This window comes from Phragmites australis, chromosome 20, assembly GCF_958298935.1.
Source record: "Phragmites australis chromosome 20, lpPhrAust1.1, whole genome shotgun sequence".
Lineage (NCBI taxonomy): Eukaryota > Viridiplantae > Streptophyta > Magnoliopsida > Poales > Poaceae > Phragmites > Phragmites australis.
In genome coordinates this window covers 1,585,601-1,604,243 of record NC_084940.1, presented here as the reverse complement: position 1 = coordinate 1,604,243, position 18,643 = coordinate 1,585,601, and the positions used below count along the sequence as shown (strand labels likewise).

Here is an 18,643-nt window from a genome sequence, read left to right as displayed (position 1 = left end):
CTTTCTTCTCTCCCCTCCTTCCTTCCTTCTTCTTCTCCCTACTCCTTCCTCTTTTCTCTTCCCTCTTCTCCTCTCTCAACTGACATCGCCTCCTCTGCACCTCTATTCATGCGGTCACGCCCGTGGTGAGCGAAATGAGATTAAGTTCATGGGGGTCGCACGCATGAGATGGGTTCACGAGGGGTAAGGAGTTTTTGACCAACCGTTTGGTAAAAACTAATTTTCTATTAATAGTTTGGCAAAAACTTTTTTCACTGAACGGTTTGGAGAAATAGCCTCAAAACTGCCATCATGGACCCCTGATCTGCCGCCTGGGACACGTCACATATTTTCGCCATACAGTAGGGTGAAAATAGAGTTTTTGCCGTACAGTAAGACGAAAACTTATTTTCGCTAAATCGTTGGACGAATAGTTAATATTTCAGAATTACTTATTTTCTGTATTATTTCTGTAATATCTGTAAACAAATAAGAATAAAAATTTCTATAATTTATTGTCCATTATGAGAACAATTTTTTTTTCAGCCTGCCAACTTCCCTCCAAAAATCCCCTCCCGAATTCTCGTTTCCCTCCTCGCTTCCTTCGTCTACATCCTCTCTCTCTCTCTCCTTTTCTCTCTCTCTCTCTCTCTCAGTCTCTCTCGCACACGCAGATCCCAGTGTCCTGCACACCTCGCCGCCCGCAACCATGGCGGGCCCCGGCGGCGACCTAGAGCTTCTCCTCTCCTTGGGAGAGGCGGTCCCCGATATCCCTCCCTCCTCCCCGAGCCCCACCGACGGCTCCGACGGCGCCATCACCCCGCCAAGGACGGCGCGCCCCGGCTGCACAGACATGTCCGTCTTCCGCGACGCCGTCAAGGACTATCTTGAGGCCGCCCCTGCAGCTACTTCCCCGCTCCCCAAGCTCCCCAAGCGGCCCAAACCCTCCGAAACCCTCGTCGACAAGTACTCCGGCCTCAGCATCAAGCACCTGGCGCTCTCGCCTGCCGAGATCGGCAACCGCTTCGCCGACATCCGATTCGTGCGCATATCCGCGATAAAGTGAGGATCTTTGCTCCAAATCACCCGCCTTTTCTCGGATGCGGTTGTTTGGGGTTCTAGCTCATCGATTTTGGGGTTTTTTTGTTGGTGGGTAGGAACTTGGCGAGGAGCGACAGGTTCTCCGGCTGCTGGGCGACGGCGGGGGTGGTGCTGGACAAGGGCGTGCCACGGGTGAGCGCGCAGGGGAACGCCTACAGCATTTGGAAGATGGGCGCGCTGGACAAGGCCGAGGCGTCGGTGTTCCTGTTCGGTGACGCGCACGCCCACTACTCTGGCGCGGCTGTTGGCTCGGTGTTCGCGCTGTTCAATGGCAACGTCCGCATGGACAATGGGGTACTTTTCGGCTGGCATTTGGATTTTTTTTTTCGATCACTTGGGTGGCATGTGCTCCGAATGATAATGGTACTGATTTGATTGTGTGCCGGTGATGTTGTTGTGCAGGGCAGCGGGTTCTCTGTGAGTGTTGCTTCCGTGGGGCAGATGATGAAGATGGGAGTCGCCGCGGACTTCGGTCTCTGCAAAGGGAAGAGGAAAGATGGGATGGCTTGCACCATGGTGATAAATAAGTATGTATCTCTACCGGTATTAGAACGGCTAAAATCCAAAAATAGATAACATATGTATTGTATATTGTAAAAATAGACATCATGTTGTCGTATTTACAATTTTAACATGTGTATTTGGCACACCTTACGTGTCGAATACAGCATTCAGCACAGTGCCATATACAGCATTCAGTACAGTGCCGTATACGGCACCTCAGGCACCGTATTCAGACCATTTTTGGCACCTGTGGTGCCGAAACGGCACTATCAGGTGCCGATAACTGCCGGGTCTATGGTTTTTCAATGCCTCATGTGCCGAAATTGGATTTTCGGTACGTGAGGTGCCAAATACACATGCCAAGTTTATAAATACATCAACACGTTGTCTATTTTGACAAATACGGTGCCGTATGTTGTCTATTTTTGGATTTTTGCCGTATTAGGACATGTCTTGACATTGTAGTTGCAGCTTCATTACCGTTAAGCCAATATCTTAGGAAAATTTTGAAACTGCACTGCACACAAAGTGGCAAGAAGCTTTTGTGATCAGTGATCACTGCATCTCTTCAGAAATATCAGAACGACATGTATGCTGTAACACTTCCCCTCTACATTATGTTTGAACCACAAGAATGGATCATAAATGTCGTTGGCGGACTGAATTTTGCTTGTTTCATATCAGGAGTAAAGGATCATACTGCAAATTCCATTCATCGGTAAGGATGTAACTGTTGACACTCCGCAGCTTAGATGGATATGCATGCAACATGATTCATTATGCTTCTTTCCTTTTTGCAGAAAACATCACTGAAGTACACTACTGGAAGAGTGGAGCTAAAGGGTGGGTAAGTAAAAACCCCAAAGGATACTCTAGACCTTTCATTAACAGTTCCACATCTAATGTTCTGTTTGTTGGTCCGGATATAATTCTACAATATCTTTTTGGGCCATGCTTGATTCTATGCAAATGATGTTTTTTTTTTATCCCAGAAACTTCCAATTTGCTTCCAAGCTTCGGTCTGAAGGGATTTACATCGTCAATCCTTCCTCAGAGCGTCCCAATCCAAGAAAGCCATTCCAACCGGTAAAAGTAATGTCAATAGATGGCCTAAAAAGGGCTTTAAGGTATGTAAAGCACTATTCGATCTCAGCTGCCGCGTTTGGGTTGTCTTCTGTTTGTTCATCTTTTCACCCTTTTTCTTTGATAACAATAAGCTTCAAAGTTGAATCAAACAATAATGTGAAGTATGCAAATTATAGTGTTATATTTAGCCCACATGATACCTGGCTAATTTGTATTTACTGTTCCTTTTAAATTCTGTTTGGTGTATGGTCACAAAAAAATTGGTGTTGTTTTTCTTTTCATTTTTTTAAAAAGAACCATTTGCCACCGTTCCACCATGGGTATTGCACCGGTGATAGTTCTTACAATTAAAAGCTCTGAGACTTCTTTTCGAGGTTCTTTGCACTTGCGCTATAGTGTATGGTTTAGAACTTGTCATTCTGGAGAAAGCATAAACAGAATTTTGTAGTTACACCTTTTGGAGATTGTCTGTGTCATATAATTGTATTATCTATTGAATTGCCCCACAAATGTTTTGCCTCAAATTGTGATGTCCAGAAGGATGTAGACCGGCTTCTGATTAAAATATGCAGTAGCCTTTGGGATAGTATGAAATAGTTAGAGTTGTCATGCCTAAACTCTGATTTTACCGTGCAGCAATGCAGATAGAGTGACAACTAAGAACCAGTCTCAGGGTATAAGATTTCTTTCCCATGTTACAGGTAACTAATTCCCCATTTTCATAAGTATAGTTGCACGAGTTAAATGAAAGTAGCATCCACTTTATGAAAGAAAACATAATGACGTTGGCTCCTATTATTGACTGAAACTTCCGTCTGCATCAATCAGCTAGTATGGGTAATATGAAGCCAAGTGTCCCAAGCAATGGTTCTATGAACCAACAGAAATCGAAGTTCAGCTTAAACAAGAGGTCAGTCACAATATGCAGCGGTTTGCTTACAATGGTTTCTTCTTCTCTATTTATCAACGACATTAAAATAAGCAAAGATTCTTATTTTATAGTTCGGCATCATCTGGCGCCAAAGCACTACCCAAGCAGGGATTGCGGAAACCAGAGCAAGATATCAAGAGACGAAAGGTGAATAATCCTCCAGAGAATACAGTTGAGCTTGATGCAGTCAGCTCAGACGATGATGAGATTAATATAGTACTGCGACGCTGATGGTCGAGTGATGTACTGTGTGTACCCCACTGGTTGTGAATGTACTCCAAATCGCGTAAACAAGGGTGTATTTGAAGGCCCTTGTTTTCAATACCTTTCACCATGTATTTAGGATAGTTTTGTGGCCAACCAGGCAACCAACCCTTTGCCACATGCTGTACCGGAGGATAGACAAAATTATCAGATAACCATCATTTTTCTGTGTACTTGGTTCGTTTAGGAATCTAAAACTTGCCAATTTTGTAGTTCAATGAGGCGAAGTTCGGGGAGGTTCCGTGTTTACGACGAGGGAAAAAAAATTAGGAATACAAAATCCGCAGTGCGTTTTATGTTGCATATGGTTCTCAGTGACGACGGCCGGTCCCCAAGTTTCGTCGTGTAGAACGTACCTGGTTTTGCTACCCGTACTCCCAACGCGTGCCGCGCTTCCGGTGCGCGTCCGCATCGAATGATCTATGTCGTCAACAATCAAAATCTGCCGAGGCACAGTGTTGCTTGCCAGTTGCCACCAAACAGGCAGAACGCTTGCAACACCAGTGGGCAAGCGCACAACCGAAACAAGTCGATTCTTGTGCGTTCTGAAACCCAAGAACCAGGATGCATCCAACCACGGCACCCACATCATAAACTAAGCACAAACGCAAAAGGCAACAGATGACAGCACATGAAACGCGATAGAAATCGAAGCAGAATAACCAGCAACGCTTGATAACCAACCAGCCAAAAATGAACCCACCAAAATGAACGGAGTCAGCAAAAAAGTCTACTCACGACCCACCGAACCTACGTACACCTTACTTTGCATTTGCTTAAACCAGAGCAAGTCTATAGCTGCTCCAAACTCGAACTTCCCGACAAATCACGTTCCTGCTGGCCTGGTTATAGGAGATTGCTGTTGTTAGAGCTTCATTCGAAGGCCCACTGGTTCTCCCTCCTCACTTCCTCCTCTTCCTCAGGCGTGAAGTCGTTCCTGATGTTGAAGGTCTTGCGGATCTCCTCCGGCGTCTTCCCCTTGATCATGTCTGCAACGGTCTGGCAGGTCAGGTCCAGCAGCCCCTTGATGTCCAGGTAGTTTGCAGCCTGTTAACACCAATACATGTCAGATATGGAGCATCGCTCATCAGTAGATAGGATGCAAATAGATGGCAGTTGATACTGACAGAGAGAACAGTACTTAATTAAGCAACCGAGGATCTCAATGTGCATCAACGGACAACCGAGTTCCATGTTTACAAGTGTATCTGGGCAGCAGAATTGTGCACATTTGAGTTACCATGATGTGTTGCAGGTAAGTAAAGGCTGATGCAATGCAACATTATCATATATGCAGCGAATTGGACAAATCAGACGAAAGAAAATTGATTTCAAACAATCTAGAAATTGGGGAAATATGAACACGGAAAGTACACCATATGATCCTACAGCCAAACATACAAATTCCACTCAGGGCAAAGCTGGCGTTATCATTAAAACATTACACCATCTAAAGTAGTTCCATCATCCCTTCTACTACGGGTGTAATTGGATCGGATACGGACAGATATCGCTGATCCTATACCTATCTCATTTTTTTTTTCATTAGAATCGAAACCGGGCATGGATGATGTCGAATAGAGATACGAATGAGGATAGTCTTAGTCACAAATACGAAAAAACAAATATGTGACGAGTCAGATGCAGACAATGTCGGTCATGAATATTTATTCAGATATTGATTAAAAGAACCAACCATATATATCCACATATGTTATGATTGTTCAACCATTCCACATACCCAAAACTCAACTATATTAGAGGTCCAATAAGCAAATCAGCAATATACTCCAATGGAAGGAGTTATGTTAGAGCAAAATCGGAGAAGTTACGAGTGAACAGTACACTGGCTGAAGCTTCTATTAATTATTTGAATATATTAGCAACTTCAAGTGAAAAAAATATCAACTACAAACTTGTAGATCTCGCCAAGAGCTACAATTTTTATATAAAAATTGTCTCCATCCGACTCTTTATGAAAAAGTTACAAGCTCTGGAGGATAGGCTCGGATAATTATCATATAGTTTTCAGATATATCCAATTTTATTCTCGAATATCTGGCTCCCTACATCGGAATCCGATATCCAATACAACTATCTGAGATCCGATCCGATATCCGATTAGCATCTAAAACGGTTCGAGCATTTTCACCCCTACCTTCTACTGTAGGACTCATATCACAGAATCACAGAACTACTAAGCTTGCAAAGCATCAGGCAAACCATTCCTAAGTATCAACCGTACAATTTCAAGTATCTTGAGACCTCACATAAAAATATCATGAATTCAATACCTATCCCAAAATAATAACACAGCACAGGAATCAGTTACTACCACAAGTCAATTACAACTCGGGACATTCATATTAAGCCTTGGCCTCCAAAACAACAGATCATATACTGCATTAAACCGGCACTTCAAGTTTCCATTGGATGGAGTGTGGGGCGTGTTACTAAAAAATAGCAGCAAGATATATAAGCATGCTAGAAACATGAGTACGACAGACACATCACAGCCAAACGAGTAGACCACACGAACAGCAACAAAATTCACCATGAAACAGCATCACAAATTCCATTCAGGGCAAAGGCGGTATTGTCGCTAAACATGTGCTGAACTCCTTCAGGACAACTTCCATAACCTTAAACAGACAATAATACGAAGAGAACACTTCCCCTAACTAGTTACATGTTGCCATCACGATAGTACCGATGCAAAATTGACCCCTTGCAATACCAAAATTATGTAACAAGACAGGTTTAAGACCAAACGATGATTGCTACCTACTTGCATGCTACATTGTGATACCAACTAAAAAATGGCCACTCCAAATATCAAATTAGGAACCACAGCAAAATTTAGACATAAACATGCCAGAAGCATGAGTATGACAGTCACATCATCCACCCAAGAGTAATTTGCGCCTATAAACCACGCGAACAGCAACAAAATTAACCGTGAAACAGCATGACAAAACATAAGCTCCATGGAAAACAGTGCCAAGCACAACTGCACATGCACAAAGGCTAACCCAACAATATTTTCGAGCATTCGCCAATTTCCGAACAAAACTACCCCCATAACCTCAATAACCAAGCACCAACCAAGCCATCAGCCTTGAACAGAGCTACAAGCACATTTAAATAACGATTGCATATCAGATAGAGATGGGGAAAAGCGAACAGGAGGGAGGGCCTCACCAGGATGAGGTCGAAGAGGGTGGCCTGGTCGACCTTGACGAACTCGGTGTCAAAGGCCTTGATCTCCTCCTCGGAGGCCTTGTTGGCCTCGTCACCTCCGTCGGCGGCGACGGCGCCGCCGCGCGCCTGGACGTGCTTCCTGCAGAACTCGATGACCTTGGAGAGGATCTGGGAGGAGACGTTGGGGAGCGGGATGCCGTGGTCGGCGCAGCCGTCCTCGATCATGTGCCTGATGGTCCGCGATTCCATAGCCACCGACTCCTCCACCTCGAACACCTCGCCGTCGCTGCTGAGCAGCGTCAGCACCTTCTCCTTCCCCTCCGCCGCCGCGTCCGACGCCATCGATCCGATCTCCGGGAGGAAGGGTTGGTTGTGGTGGCGGTGCGGTGACGCTGCAAGGCTAAACCCTAGGTGAGAGGCGAGGCTATCGTGGTTGAAGGGAATGGGGACGGTGCTGCTTTATTGCCGGAGTTGCGGAAGGAGAAAGGTCTAGAAGCCGGGGCGGGGCGGGGCGGGGCGTTACGCTATCTGCTGGACCGCAATATCTGGGCCTTCGATGGGTTGGAGTGGTGGGCTTTATGGGCCATAATATCTGAGCCTTCGATGGTTTGGAACGGTGGGCTTTATGGGCCGAAGGCTAGCTTCTTAGTTGGGCCTTCGTAGGTTGAAGGCGAACAATTGCGCCCAAGAAAACATCGGCGAGCAAGCACAACCGTAAAAGGTTATTTCTTGTTCTTCCAAGGCTCCGATCGGTAGAGTGATTTAAGCCGAATCATTCAAACATATCCCGATGCACCTAAGTTCTAGATCTACAAATTTTTAAAGCAGAGATACTCTTCTTAAAAAATCAAAAATTCTTGAAGCTACGTCTCTACCAACCCCAACTCCAACCCTAACCCCAACCCCAACCCCAACCCCACTCTGAGACTTATCACAAGACACAGGGAACTCCCGGTGCCTGTAAGTCTGAAACCCAAGAAGCGTTCAACCACGAGAAGCTCTACCAAATTCGCATAATATGAACGCAAAAGGCGACACTGAAAAATGTGATACAAAGCGAAGGCGAAAAAACCAGCAAGGCATGATAACCAAACATCGATCTGCTTCATGTTCCAGAGTGCATCCACCAAAATCAAACGAAATAAGCACATATCCTGCTCACGAGCCACCAAACCCAATTACACATAACCATTCGCTTAAACCTGAGACAGTCTACAGCTGCTCCAAACTCAACATCCTGACAAATCACGTTCCTGCTGGCATGGTTTTAGGAGATTGCTGTTGCCAGAGCTTCATTCGCGGGGCCACTGGTTCTCCCTCCTCACTTCCTCCTCTTCCTCGGGGGAGGGGGTGGGAATGTTGAACATCTTGCGGATCTGCCCGGCGTCTTCCCCTTGATCATGTCCACGACGGTCTGGCAGGTTAGGTTCACTAGCCCCTCGATTTTCAGGTAGTCTGCGGCCTGTCGAGGCCAACACATGTCAAGGTCGTACTGTCAAAAGATCCGTTTGATTGGAGGTTTGGAACACCAAAAAGGTTCAATCCACGACTGGTGCATTGAACATGAGTAGATAAGATGTAAATAGAAGCCAGTTGCTACACAACAGAGAGCAAGAGTGTGTATCGTAGCAACGGAGGGTCTCAAAGTACATCCAAAGACAAAAGAATTACGAGTACAGCAGGTCAATGCTAGTATGCAAGCAGACATTGCACAATTCCTGACGTACTGGTATTGAAACAGCAGAATTGTGCACAGTTCAGTTACCTTTATGCGTTGACTGATACAATGCAAAAGGTATGCAGGGCAAGCCAGGTGAAAAATAACGATTTCAAACAATTAAAGAATCGCAGAAATATGATCCCACAATGTATGGAATTATTTCGACAATGCTCAAAGCCAAAATAAAATCCTACCAGCTAAAACCAGGCAAACAAAGAAATTCCATTCAGGGTTTAGATGGGGTCATCACCTAAACTAGTTTCACCGCCGTCCTATCTGAGCATGGCAAAATCATAGCAGTGTTAGAGCTTTCCACAAAGCATCAGCTAAACCATTTCGGATATCGTAAGCATCAAAAGAACCATTTTGGATATCCTAAGCATCAAAAGAACCATTTCAGACAGAATCTAGTTCCTGTCCTAAAATCGTCATAAACTAAGAGAGCCAATTGATATCATTTCCACGAGTAGCCAACCATTCGGGACGTTCATTACAAAAACGAACGATAAAGGGTACAGAAGCACATTTCTCCAGAGTCACCCCATGGTCCTCATTCACCAAATGCATCACAGTTCACAACAATCCATCATGTTAGACGTATCATATCTAGCCTTGCATGGCAGTATGTATCACCACCGATATTCCCTCCAAATCTCCCGATTCTGTTGCTATAAATCGGTTGAGTTGTTATGGCAAGGGTGAGGTGTATATATGTGGTTTCCTCCGTAATGAATCAGCGTTGCGTTGAGCCTAATCATTCTCACATGGCATCAGATTTGTTCGATCCGTAGCTTCCGCTCCTCTCTCTCGTCACAGGCGCCTGGCATGGCCGCGCCCGCTGACTCCCTCGACGCATCCACCCAGGCGGCTCTCGACGCCGCCGCTGTGGCGGCCGGTGCAGCTGCCGCTGCGGCTATCTCCCCCGACACCCCTGCTGCGTCCCTCGCGGACACCATCGCCGCCGCGACTGCCGATGCGGTCCGAGCAGTCTTCGCCTCCCTTTCTGCTCCCGTGTTGACGTCTCCTGCGGCACCTCCTACCCATGCATCCACGCCCACCCTGGCTGCGCCCCTGCAGCCGGCCATACCACCGCGTGGATCCCTTCCAGAGGCTGCCACCCTCTCCGTCGATCCCGGTGATGACGCCACGGCATCCCTTCACGCCCAGGCCGTGGCGGTTCTCAACGTCAAGACGTTGGTCCCGGTCACTCTTGACCTCGCTGCGGCCAACTACACAAAGTGGCGGGGTCTCTTCCTCGTCATCCTCGGCAAGTACGCATTGGCCGACCATGTCCTGTCCGATGTCTACCATCCAGACCGGACGGATTGGGCGCGCATGGATTGCGTTGTCCTCGCATGGCTCTACGGCTCCATCTCCGCCGAGCTCCTCGAGATCGTCACATTATACCAAATGGAACAAATATAGAGACGTTCTGAACTCCTTCGGGACAAATTTGGGAGCCTTGAATAGACCCTAAGATGCACAAAATTCTTCTTCAGGACAACTTCTAGTACTTTAGGCTTAAATAGAGACTTCTAGGGAACTTTTGGTACCTTAAACAGACCCTAAAATGCACAAAATTCCTCTGCTAGCTACTTATAGGCTGCAATGGTGATGCCAACAAAACATTGACCACTTCTAATACGTACAAAATTATGAAACGTAACGAACCTGGGACCTAACCTTGCCAGAAGCAGACACATCACAAGCACAGGGGTAATTTACGATTATAAACCACGAGAAAAGCAACAAATTCACCATGAACGGCAATCTGGGTACATGCAGCGATCAAACGACATCTAATGACGTTTTCCAGTCCAGAACTCAGCAAGACCACACTACAAAACGTACGCTCCAAAAGGGTAGAGCCTAGCAGAACACTATTTCCGAGCACAGCCCAATTTCCACACGAAATTATCCCCTATTCTCAGTATCCAAAAAGCAATATGATCATCGTCAATATTCAATAAACGCAACAAGCACATACAAACAGCGATCACAACTTACAATCTAAAAAAAACGATCACAAGTACAGATTGGGGACAGGGAAGAGCGAACAGGAGGGAGGGCCTCACCAGGATGAGGTCATAGAGGGTGTCCTTGTCGTCTTGTCGACCATGATGAAGTTGGCGTCGAAGGACTTGAGCGCATCCTCGACAGCCTTGTTGACCGCGGGGGCCGCGACAGCGTCGCTGCCGGCCGCAGCGGCGGCGCCGCGCGCCTCGACGTGCTTGTTGCAGTACTCGATAACCCTGGAGAGGATCCTGGAGGATATTTTGGGGAGCGTGATGCCTTTATCGGCGCCGTCGTGCTCGATCATGCGCTTGATGGTCTGCTACTCCATCACCACCGTCGCCTACACTTCGAACTCGTCGCCCTCACGGCTGCGCAGCATCAGCATCCTCTTCTCCGCCGCCACCGACGCCTCAGCGTCCGCCATCGATTCGATCGCCAGAAGGAGGTGGTAACGGCGTGGCCGTGCCGCCGTGGTGGTGTTGCTTCTCAGAAGGGGGTTTCGTTATTGCCGGAGCTGCGGAGGACAGAAGACGTTGTGGACTGCTTTTATTTCCGGACGCAATCAAGGCCAGGCCGCCGTTCTCTTTTTCCACGTCTTAGTGTCAATTCCTCGTTTGCTACTATATCTCACATATATTAATTTAGAATAGTTCTTATGTTATCTTTAACGGGTAATTATCACTTATTTAGAGTGGTAACTGAGTAATTATCCTTTAAACAAGATGGAGTGATGGGTTATGTGGGCCATAAAGTTTTGTAGGTTGAGGCTTTAGCCTAGCATATTTACTTTTGTAACAATCGGCTGAAATGAAGCGAGGTCTCAGTTGAACATGTGAAAGTGCATGTGCACACTGGCACCGGTAAGGTTTTAGTGTTAGGGTTGCCAGGTTTAAGGTTGCTGGAGTTTTGGGGTCCTTCGGCGATCTCCGGGCTTAGATGAAGGGCTTTGAGGGCGACATGCGAGATCAATTTCAATCGACCGTGTGAACACGCGGTGTCGACAAGTAAGCAGCGGTAGGCTTTAGGGTTTTGAATATTTTGGTGGGATTCTATGTATTCCGGGCTTAGAAGGAAGCTTGGTGGAGGCAGACAGGACAAGTGGTGGCAGTGGGCGAGACGACAGGGTAGCGAGGCGACGGGGAGACCACCGATGGGTAGGACTAAGGCGAGGACATCATGTGCAGATGGGTTAGCATGGCGGGGACGGTGGATGGGGCTAGGGCAGAGGCATCACGTGCCGATAGGTTAGTGTCGCTAGGGACAAATGTAGGCGGGCGGGAGGTGAGCGTCGCGATGAGCTCGTATCAGAAGTTGTCGTGTCAGAGAAGAGAACGGTCGGAGGAAGAAGAACCACACAGGGCTGTCATATGGAGAATGGATGACCCTGGTTCATCGACTGAAAGCCCCCCTTGATTTCAGTCGAGTGATAAATAGTCACCCCCTTAACCTCATGGTGGTGACCTGATAGTAGGTATTTTTTAATAATATTATTTTATTAGAAAAATATAAAAATATAATTCAAAATAGGAAAATAAGTGTTCGTCGGCACCCTAAATGCCGACTAGGGTGTTATTGACAATTGGAGAGCCAAAATCCAACTTGGCACACATGCGGAAGTGAGATGAGCTCTTGTTGGAGGTAACACACACGAAGGTGTCCCGTTCATCCTGGTGTGGGAGGGCCGAGAAGTGCTACTCGCACGCTAACAACCTGCGTGGTACAGACATGGCCTCCCGCCTCACCCCTTGTCGGCACACCGAATGCCGATGGGCTCTCCGGTTGCCAACAAAAGGATTGGCAAATAGAGTGTTGGCTGACATCTATTTCTGTAATTTTTCTATTTTGAATTATATTTTTGCATATTTTCAATACAATAATATCATTTCAGAAACAAAAATCAACATAATGGGCCTTTTGCATTGAACTTATATTCCGTAATTTTTTCATGTTCCCAATAGGGGAACTGTTTCGAGATTTCTTTAGGGTTTAGTTCTATTTTGTATCAAATCCTGAGAATTTGGATCGCACTCTCTTTTACAAACAGGCCTGGTGTAAGAAATTATATTAGGGAGAAGGAAAATATCAGATCTAGTTTTTGTGTGAGACCAAAATATCTAGTGTTTTTAGGGGAGGCTGGGACTTTATTACTTGATTCTAGCTTTTGTAGTACAATAATGTGATAATCCATAGTTTTTGGAAGGTGACTTCCATAATCTTAAAACAAGTTTTTGGAAGATAAAATGTTTCAAATTCCTAGCCGGTATGGACTAGAAATGAAGATGGCTGATTCTTGAGCATACTTGTCAGTACTGAGAAAAAACAAGTCCATCAAACTAATGGAGTAACTACAACTTTGATGAGAAAGACAAGGACAAGAAAGTAAAATAAATAAAATGTTGAAAACCAAAAACAAAACATGCATGGTTGCAATACGAATGCGTGCAACTCCGGTCAAGGGCAAGGTGCAATCCTAGCTCTGCCTCGCCGGCTAGTTCCGGACGAGAAGGAGTCGACCCTGAGGTGGTGCCGGAACGCCGAGATGAACTCCTCAGCCCGCTTGTTCACCTCTTCTGCGTTGCCGGCCTCTTCTTCCTCAGCCTCCACCTCCTTCACCACCACCGTCGCCGTCTCTACCGGCCCGCCCGTAGCCACCAGCGCCATGCAGCAGCCATCCGCAACGGCCTCGGCCGCCGGCTGCGCGCCCTCCCGCTTCTTGCTCCTCCTCCTCCTCAGCCTCTTCGCACCGTCGCCCGGCGCGTCCCGGAGGACCGCGCCCGCCGACGCCGCTCGCCTCGGCTGCATGGACGCCACGACGATGGACGCGATGACGACGTTGAGGAGTAGGAACAACGCGGGCGACGGCATCGACAGCGACGCGGGCCACCACGGGGCCACGAGCACGGCCGGCGCCACCAGCTTCTTGACGCCCGACACGAGCAGCGCCGCCGCCGCCGCGGCCAGCGCGGCCTCCACGAGCTCCTCCTCCCTCCGGGTGGCCTTTTTCTCCTCTGTCATCTGCGAGCTCGCTCTGCGTCTCCTTTCTAGCGCTTTCTTTCGCCTCTGCCCGGCTTTGCGGTGGAGCTATATGTATAGCTGCTAGGCCGCTAGTGTGCCACTGTGCTTGCTAGTTGTTCGGGCGCTAAAAGGTTCAGTCTAATCGATCGATGAGCGCAGGGGGTGTCGCCCCTGCCGTGCGTTCCGACAGCCAAGCAAGCATGCAGCCCGTGCTGATGGTTGTCGGGGAATTTCATCCGACAAGGGTAGAATATTTTCAATCCTGCAGAGCAACCACTCAGCCTGACGACGCCCATGGTCACTGCTCTGCAGGACCACTCATGGTCTGATCTCTGATGACAGTGGAGTCGCATGAACAAAAAGACATTTCTCGCATGTCCGACCTCAAAATCTCGCTTAATTTTTATACAAGGGATTGCACTATTCATGTTTTCCATTGGCCTGTATGCATTAGTTGCGCTAATCCAGCGTGTTCGCATAGCGCGAGGTGCATTGTTTTGTGTTACCTATGGGTAAAGCTAGGGAGGCAGGCACGCGTTGAGGCTCGATCGTGTGTTTTCGTTTGTCCCGTGCGCGTGCTTGACGGCCTGTGAACAGAATGATGACCTTTCCATCGGTTTGCAGACGTGCAATGAGTAAGTTAATCATGCCATCAGAAAGTAGAACACAAACTATTAATACAAATGTACTATTTGAATTCCCCCACTGGCGCCATTTTTTTCCGAAATAGGGGCAGGAGCTTGGCCGAGCTCTGCCATTCATTGAAGTAGAAAAAAAAGAAAGTATTGCAGGTTCAGTTACAAGAAATGCCGAGAGAAGCTCGGCCAAGAGCGACATCTAGGAGATCAAAGAAAAGAGAGATACAAAGGATATGACTGATACCTGCCATGAAGCACACTACACAGGATCGTCCAGCACCGTGGACACTCCCAGTTTTGATATCCTCTTCCTTCGCCAACGATGAGATCTGGAACGGTTGCATGCTTTGGCTTTGAAAAAGTCTGCGGTTTCTTTCTTTCCATAAGTTCTTAGGGCGCCATAGCAACTCCTCGAAGAGGCTTAGAGATCATCTTAGGGCGCCAAGACTGTACTTAAAAAGAGCTATGAATCCAGGCTAGCTGGTGCCATCGATGGAAATGTAGACATCCACTGCCCATATAGGAGGATGACAAAACACCCAAGAGAACAAACATAAGCAGAATTGTGAACATAACTAGGTAAGATCAATGAGCATCTCATTGACACTCGCCTCAAGTGTCGGAGGACTCGCTTCAGGTGCTTAGCACCGTCCCCCGAAAATGGTTTGCTGGGTGGTTCAAGTCACAAGCACCATAAGGTCGAGGGAACTGCCGGAAGGAAGCTCCCATTACACCCATCCCGACCCTAAACCACTTCAATATACAACCGAAACAAGTTGTCCGTCCGCAAGCCCAAACGCTTCAACGTAATAGCATCACAAGATAGGAAATGACAGTCATTACAATGTAACCAGATCTCCAAGTAAAATCCAGCAGAAAAGGGGCATAGAACAAGGAATGCCCTGGTACAGAGCCAGTTTAAGCACCCAAAGCATTACTACCATGAGTTTAGGACGATTTGGCAGCAACAAGATTGTCAATGAGCTCAGCAGCATCTTCGACTGTTGCAATTGACTGTGCACTTGACTCCTCCACAGTGATCTCGAAAGCCTCCTCGAGTGCCATAACGATCTCAACCTACAAAACAGATCCCCAGGAAGATTTTATCTCTTTGGAAATGAGGGCGAGGTGAAGAAAACAGAACATGAGACTTCAAACCAGCTTAGCCATAGCATGATAACTTGCACAAACTTCAGTACAGAAGTACTGATACGAAAAACTGTTCCAGAAGAACAACAAGAGCATGGCAGATCTAAAAAGGCTAGATCTACTGCTAGAAGAATAAATAACTCCAAGACAGCGTAGAGAACCAAAGGACTGCTTCTACAAGCTATTCCACAAAAAAGTATTATGATTGGTCTAAGTACAAGGAAATGACTGCCAAATGTTAATCTGCTACCCAAGAATCGTAACAAAAACTTATACAGAGTAAAGTTCATTTGTTAAAAACTTTAAGGAAAACACATGGTATCCAATTGACTTACGGTATACAGAGTTAAGTTCATTTGTTAAAAACTTTAAGGAGAACACATGGTATCCGGTTGACTTACAGTATCCAATGAATCAGCACCAAGCTCAGCAAACTTTGAGGAGCCACCGACTACAGCGTTTTCGGGAAGCGAAAGCTGCTCCTTGACAATACCACAGACCTTGTCCACCGTGTCCTTTTTAGCCTGGTCAAGTGCAGATTTTACAGCACCAATGGCAAAGAGTAAGAGCATTAGCAACAGGCCATATGATGATGACAAACCTTTGAAAGAAGATTGCACAGTATAATACTATAATCTACCTGCTTAAATCAAAATTCACACAGTGGTTACATAAACACATTCTATAATAGCAGCTAACTTATGTCAAAGCCAAACCCAGTCATGTAAACACATGAAACCAAGAATAAACATTTTTTTCTTCAATTATCTTTCATCAGAAGTCAGAACCCATATGCACATAGTAACACAATTGAAGTATGCATATATCATGGAACCGCTGTCATGACAAAATGCATCTCTTTCAATATGTCAAATAACAAAGTAGTTTGTTGACTTAAAACAACTGGCATATGAAACAAAACGGAAATTTAATGGAGAGGCATGGCTGAAGCATCATGCAATGATTAATTATGCAATTGCAAATCAAGAGAAGGGCAACAGTTGGTTACTTACAGAACAGAAAACTGCAAATCTTTGTGGCACTGGCTGCAGACCGAAGGATACATTATCCTTCCTTAAACCAGAGAAAGAGACCGAGTTAATGTTGATTGCCTGTGAATCAACAAACATAATATCGTAAGATATGCAAAACTTCAGGTCAGGACATATAAACAAAACTAACCTTTAAGCTACGAAATACTGGCTCAAGCTTATTCTTTTACCAAATTATCCACTTAACTATGCATTATTGGCCCAAGCTTATTCTAGAGTTTAGAACATTTTCCATGTATTACTTGCCTCTCAGAGATTAAGACCTACATCCAAACTCAAGCTAGCAACGGTGTCATTCGCTACTACACAGGATAAAATGAATCTCGCCGTGTTTATCTTCACACGTTATTCAATTACGACCAGTTCCAAAATTGTGAATAAAGACCTCAAGCAATTTTCTTCTTTGATTAGTTGACTCCTGAATGGACTCTTCATTTTCTGTAAATCCCAAAATGGCAAGCTCATATGCACCAAAGTGCACAAGAAATGCTCACCACACCATATATACATACTAATTTTATTGACTATTTTATAGTTTGAAAAGAAACTTTGCACTTCATGTTCACTGCACAAGTAAGTTAGATATGACCTAAACACACTACAACATGTGAACAGTTTTTTTTAAAAAAAAAATATTGTGAGAAAACACAAGAAAATACTTAATTCCAAATTTTAACGTGATCATGGAATGAATTCAAATTATAATGCAATGGGCATTAAATCTTCTAATATTCAGTATCAGTCTCATCACGTGATGTCCAGGCTATCATACTATTTCCTCACACTTTAGCACGTTTGGGCGCAGAGCTTAAAGTCCTTCATGACAACTGAGGCGTCCTAACAACGGCAGCTCATGTATTTATGCTTAGTGTGCAGAAAAAAAAAATCAGTATTCTTTTCACCTTTTTTACTCCAACCACGTAAAATGGTGAAAACTGGTTATTCTTTTCACATGCTAGAACCAAGAAATGTAGACATCAGTCCACACAAAAACGAGCATGTCTTAAGCCATGAATGCACAAAGAATTGCATTACAGTATGAGAGGATTGCCTCATCCAGCATAATTTATGTATATTGTTTCCAGGTTAAGAGCGACGAATAAGCGTGAAGGTGGAGGTGCACATTAACATGTCAATAAAAACAAAGTTTCACTAACTTTAACACCAACATACCACTACTGAGCCACGTGAATCAGTCGTGCAGTTGACCCCCGAGTCCAAAGTACAAAAAATCCCAAATCTCTAATGATATGGGCACCAGGCTTCTGACTCCACGCATCATGTGAGGTCAGACTCCATTTGATACAAGTTCATAAACAGACGCAGCTATACACCACGAACACTCTAGTACTAGTCCAACATATGAATCTAGAAGAGAGCAACGTAAAATCAGGTCCTAAAAGAGCAGATCTACCGAAACCAACTTATCATCGACTCGATCTCCGAAATGGCCCCTCAAATGCTCACCAAAACGGCATCTCAAACGCAAGCCAAGTCACCAGTTATCACAGCCCGGCAGATCAACACCGGATTAGTAGGCAGGCAACCATAAAACAGAGAAATCGCACGAGTTGACCACGGGTACCCCCGCTAGCTAAAACCCTATTCGTATCACGGATCAGACGATGCTGGAGGCGATCCGACAAGATACCTTGATGGGCCTCGCGAAGGATACTGCGGATCCGGCGATGGAGGCCATGGAGCGCAGCTGTAGTGGCGGCGGCGGCGGCGGCGGCGGCGCGAGGAGAGTGCAGTGCGCGTCGGGAGAAAATGAGTAGACGACGGGTGGGTGGGGGAGGTGGCGGGCGTACTTATATTTGGGTGGGGACACGAGCGGAGGCTGGCATCGGTCGTATCGAGGGCGGGGCGGAGCTCACGAGGCCCAGCCCGTGACGCCGAAGCGGCACCCGCATGGGCCAGCTGGAGAGTTCGTTGACTCCGCCTTCGTCGCCCGGGCCCACCTGCCAGGGACCCCAGGTAAGAGGCC

At 46.3% G+C, this 18,643-nt stretch overlaps 4 protein-coding genes and 1 pseudogene across 4 annotated transcripts; 1 reads left to right on the top strand and 4 right to left on the bottom strand.

The window, feature by feature from the left end:
• Positions 1–604: 604 nt before the first annotated feature.
• On the top strand, positions 605–4,024 carry LOC133901936 (uncharacterized). Its single transcript, XM_062343485.1, has 9 exons — positions 605–1,041; positions 1,137–1,374; positions 1,483–1,607; positions 2,269–2,302; positions 2,385–2,431; positions 2,577–2,711; positions 3,307–3,371; positions 3,499–3,580; positions 3,673–4,024. Exons 1-9 carry the CDS (start codon positions 689–691, stop codon positions 3,830–3,832), a joined length of 1,239 nt encoding a protein of 412 aa, XP_062199469.1. The 5' UTR covers positions 605–688; the 3' UTR covers positions 3,833–4,024.
• A 485-nt stretch (positions 4,025–4,509) lies between these two features.
• Positions 4,510–7,552, bottom strand: LOC133901937 (SKP1-like protein 20). Its single transcript, XM_062343486.1, has 2 exons — positions 7,067–7,552; positions 4,510–4,912 (listed from the first exon to the last, which is right to left on the bottom strand). Exons 1-2 carry the CDS (start codon positions 7,406–7,408, stop codon positions 4,739–4,741), a joined length of 516 nt encoding a protein of 171 aa, XP_062199470.1. The 5' UTR covers positions 7,409–7,552; the 3' UTR covers positions 4,510–4,738.
• Positions 7,553–8,171: 619 nt separating this feature from the next.
• Positions 8,172–11,329, bottom strand: LOC133901767 (SKP1-like protein 20; annotated as a pseudogene).
• A 1,783-nt stretch (positions 11,330–13,112) lies between these two features.
• On the bottom strand, positions 13,113–15,094 carry LOC133901766 (uncharacterized). The gene has a single exon (XM_062343250.1). The coding sequence runs from the start codon at positions 13,815–13,817 to the stop codon at positions 13,254–13,256; it is 564 nt and encodes a 187-aa protein (XP_062199234.1). The 5' UTR covers positions 13,818–15,094; the 3' UTR covers positions 13,113–13,253.
• A 144-nt stretch (positions 15,095–15,238) lies between these two features.
• Positions 15,239–18,467, bottom strand: LOC133901768 (acyl carrier protein 2, chloroplastic-like). Its single transcript, XM_062343253.1, has 4 exons — positions 18,308–18,467; positions 16,618–16,716; positions 16,006–16,128; positions 15,239–15,532 (listed from the first exon to the last, which is right to left on the bottom strand). Exons 1-4 carry the CDS (start codon positions 18,353–18,355, stop codon positions 15,404–15,406), a joined length of 399 nt encoding a protein of 132 aa, XP_062199237.1. The 5' UTR covers positions 18,356–18,467; the 3' UTR covers positions 15,239–15,403.
• Between the last annotated feature and the right edge of the window lie 176 nt (positions 18,468–18,643).

Coding starts and splice junctions, on each gene's coding strand:
- LOC133901936 (XM_062343485.1), top strand. CDS start 689: ATGGCGGGCCCCGGCGGCGACCTAGAGCTTCTCCTCTCCTTGGGAGAG. Junction 1,608..2,268: donor TGCACCATGGTGATAAATAA/GTATGTATCTCT, acceptor GTTTCATATCAG/GAGTAAAGGATCATACTGCA. Junction 2,303..2,384: donor ACTGCAAATTCCATTCATCG/GTAAGGATGTAA, acceptor TCCTTTTTGCAG/AAAACATCACTGAAGTACAC.
- LOC133901937 (XM_062343486.1), bottom strand. CDS start 7,408: ATGGCGTCGGACGCGGCGGCGGAGGGGAAGGAGAAGGTGCTGACGCTG. Junction 4,913..7,066: donor CCCTCTTCGACCTCATCCTG/GTGAGGCCCTCC, acceptor TGGTGTTAACAG/GCTGCAAACTACCTGGACAT.
- LOC133901766 (XM_062343250.1), bottom strand. CDS start 13,817: ATGACAGAGGAGAAAAAGGCCACCCGGAGGGAGGAGGAGCTCGTGGAG.
- LOC133901768 (XM_062343253.1), bottom strand. CDS start 18,355: ATGGCCTCCATCGCCGGATCCGCAGTATCCTTCGCGAGGCCCATCAAG. Junction 16,717..18,307: donor CCTTCGCGAGGCCCATCAAG/GTATCTTGTCGG, acceptor GTTGATTCACAG/GCAATCAACATTAACTCGGT. Junction 15,533..16,005: donor GTGCTGATTCATTGGATACT/GTAAGTCAACCG, acceptor TCTGTTTTGTAG/GTTGAGATCGTTATGGCACT.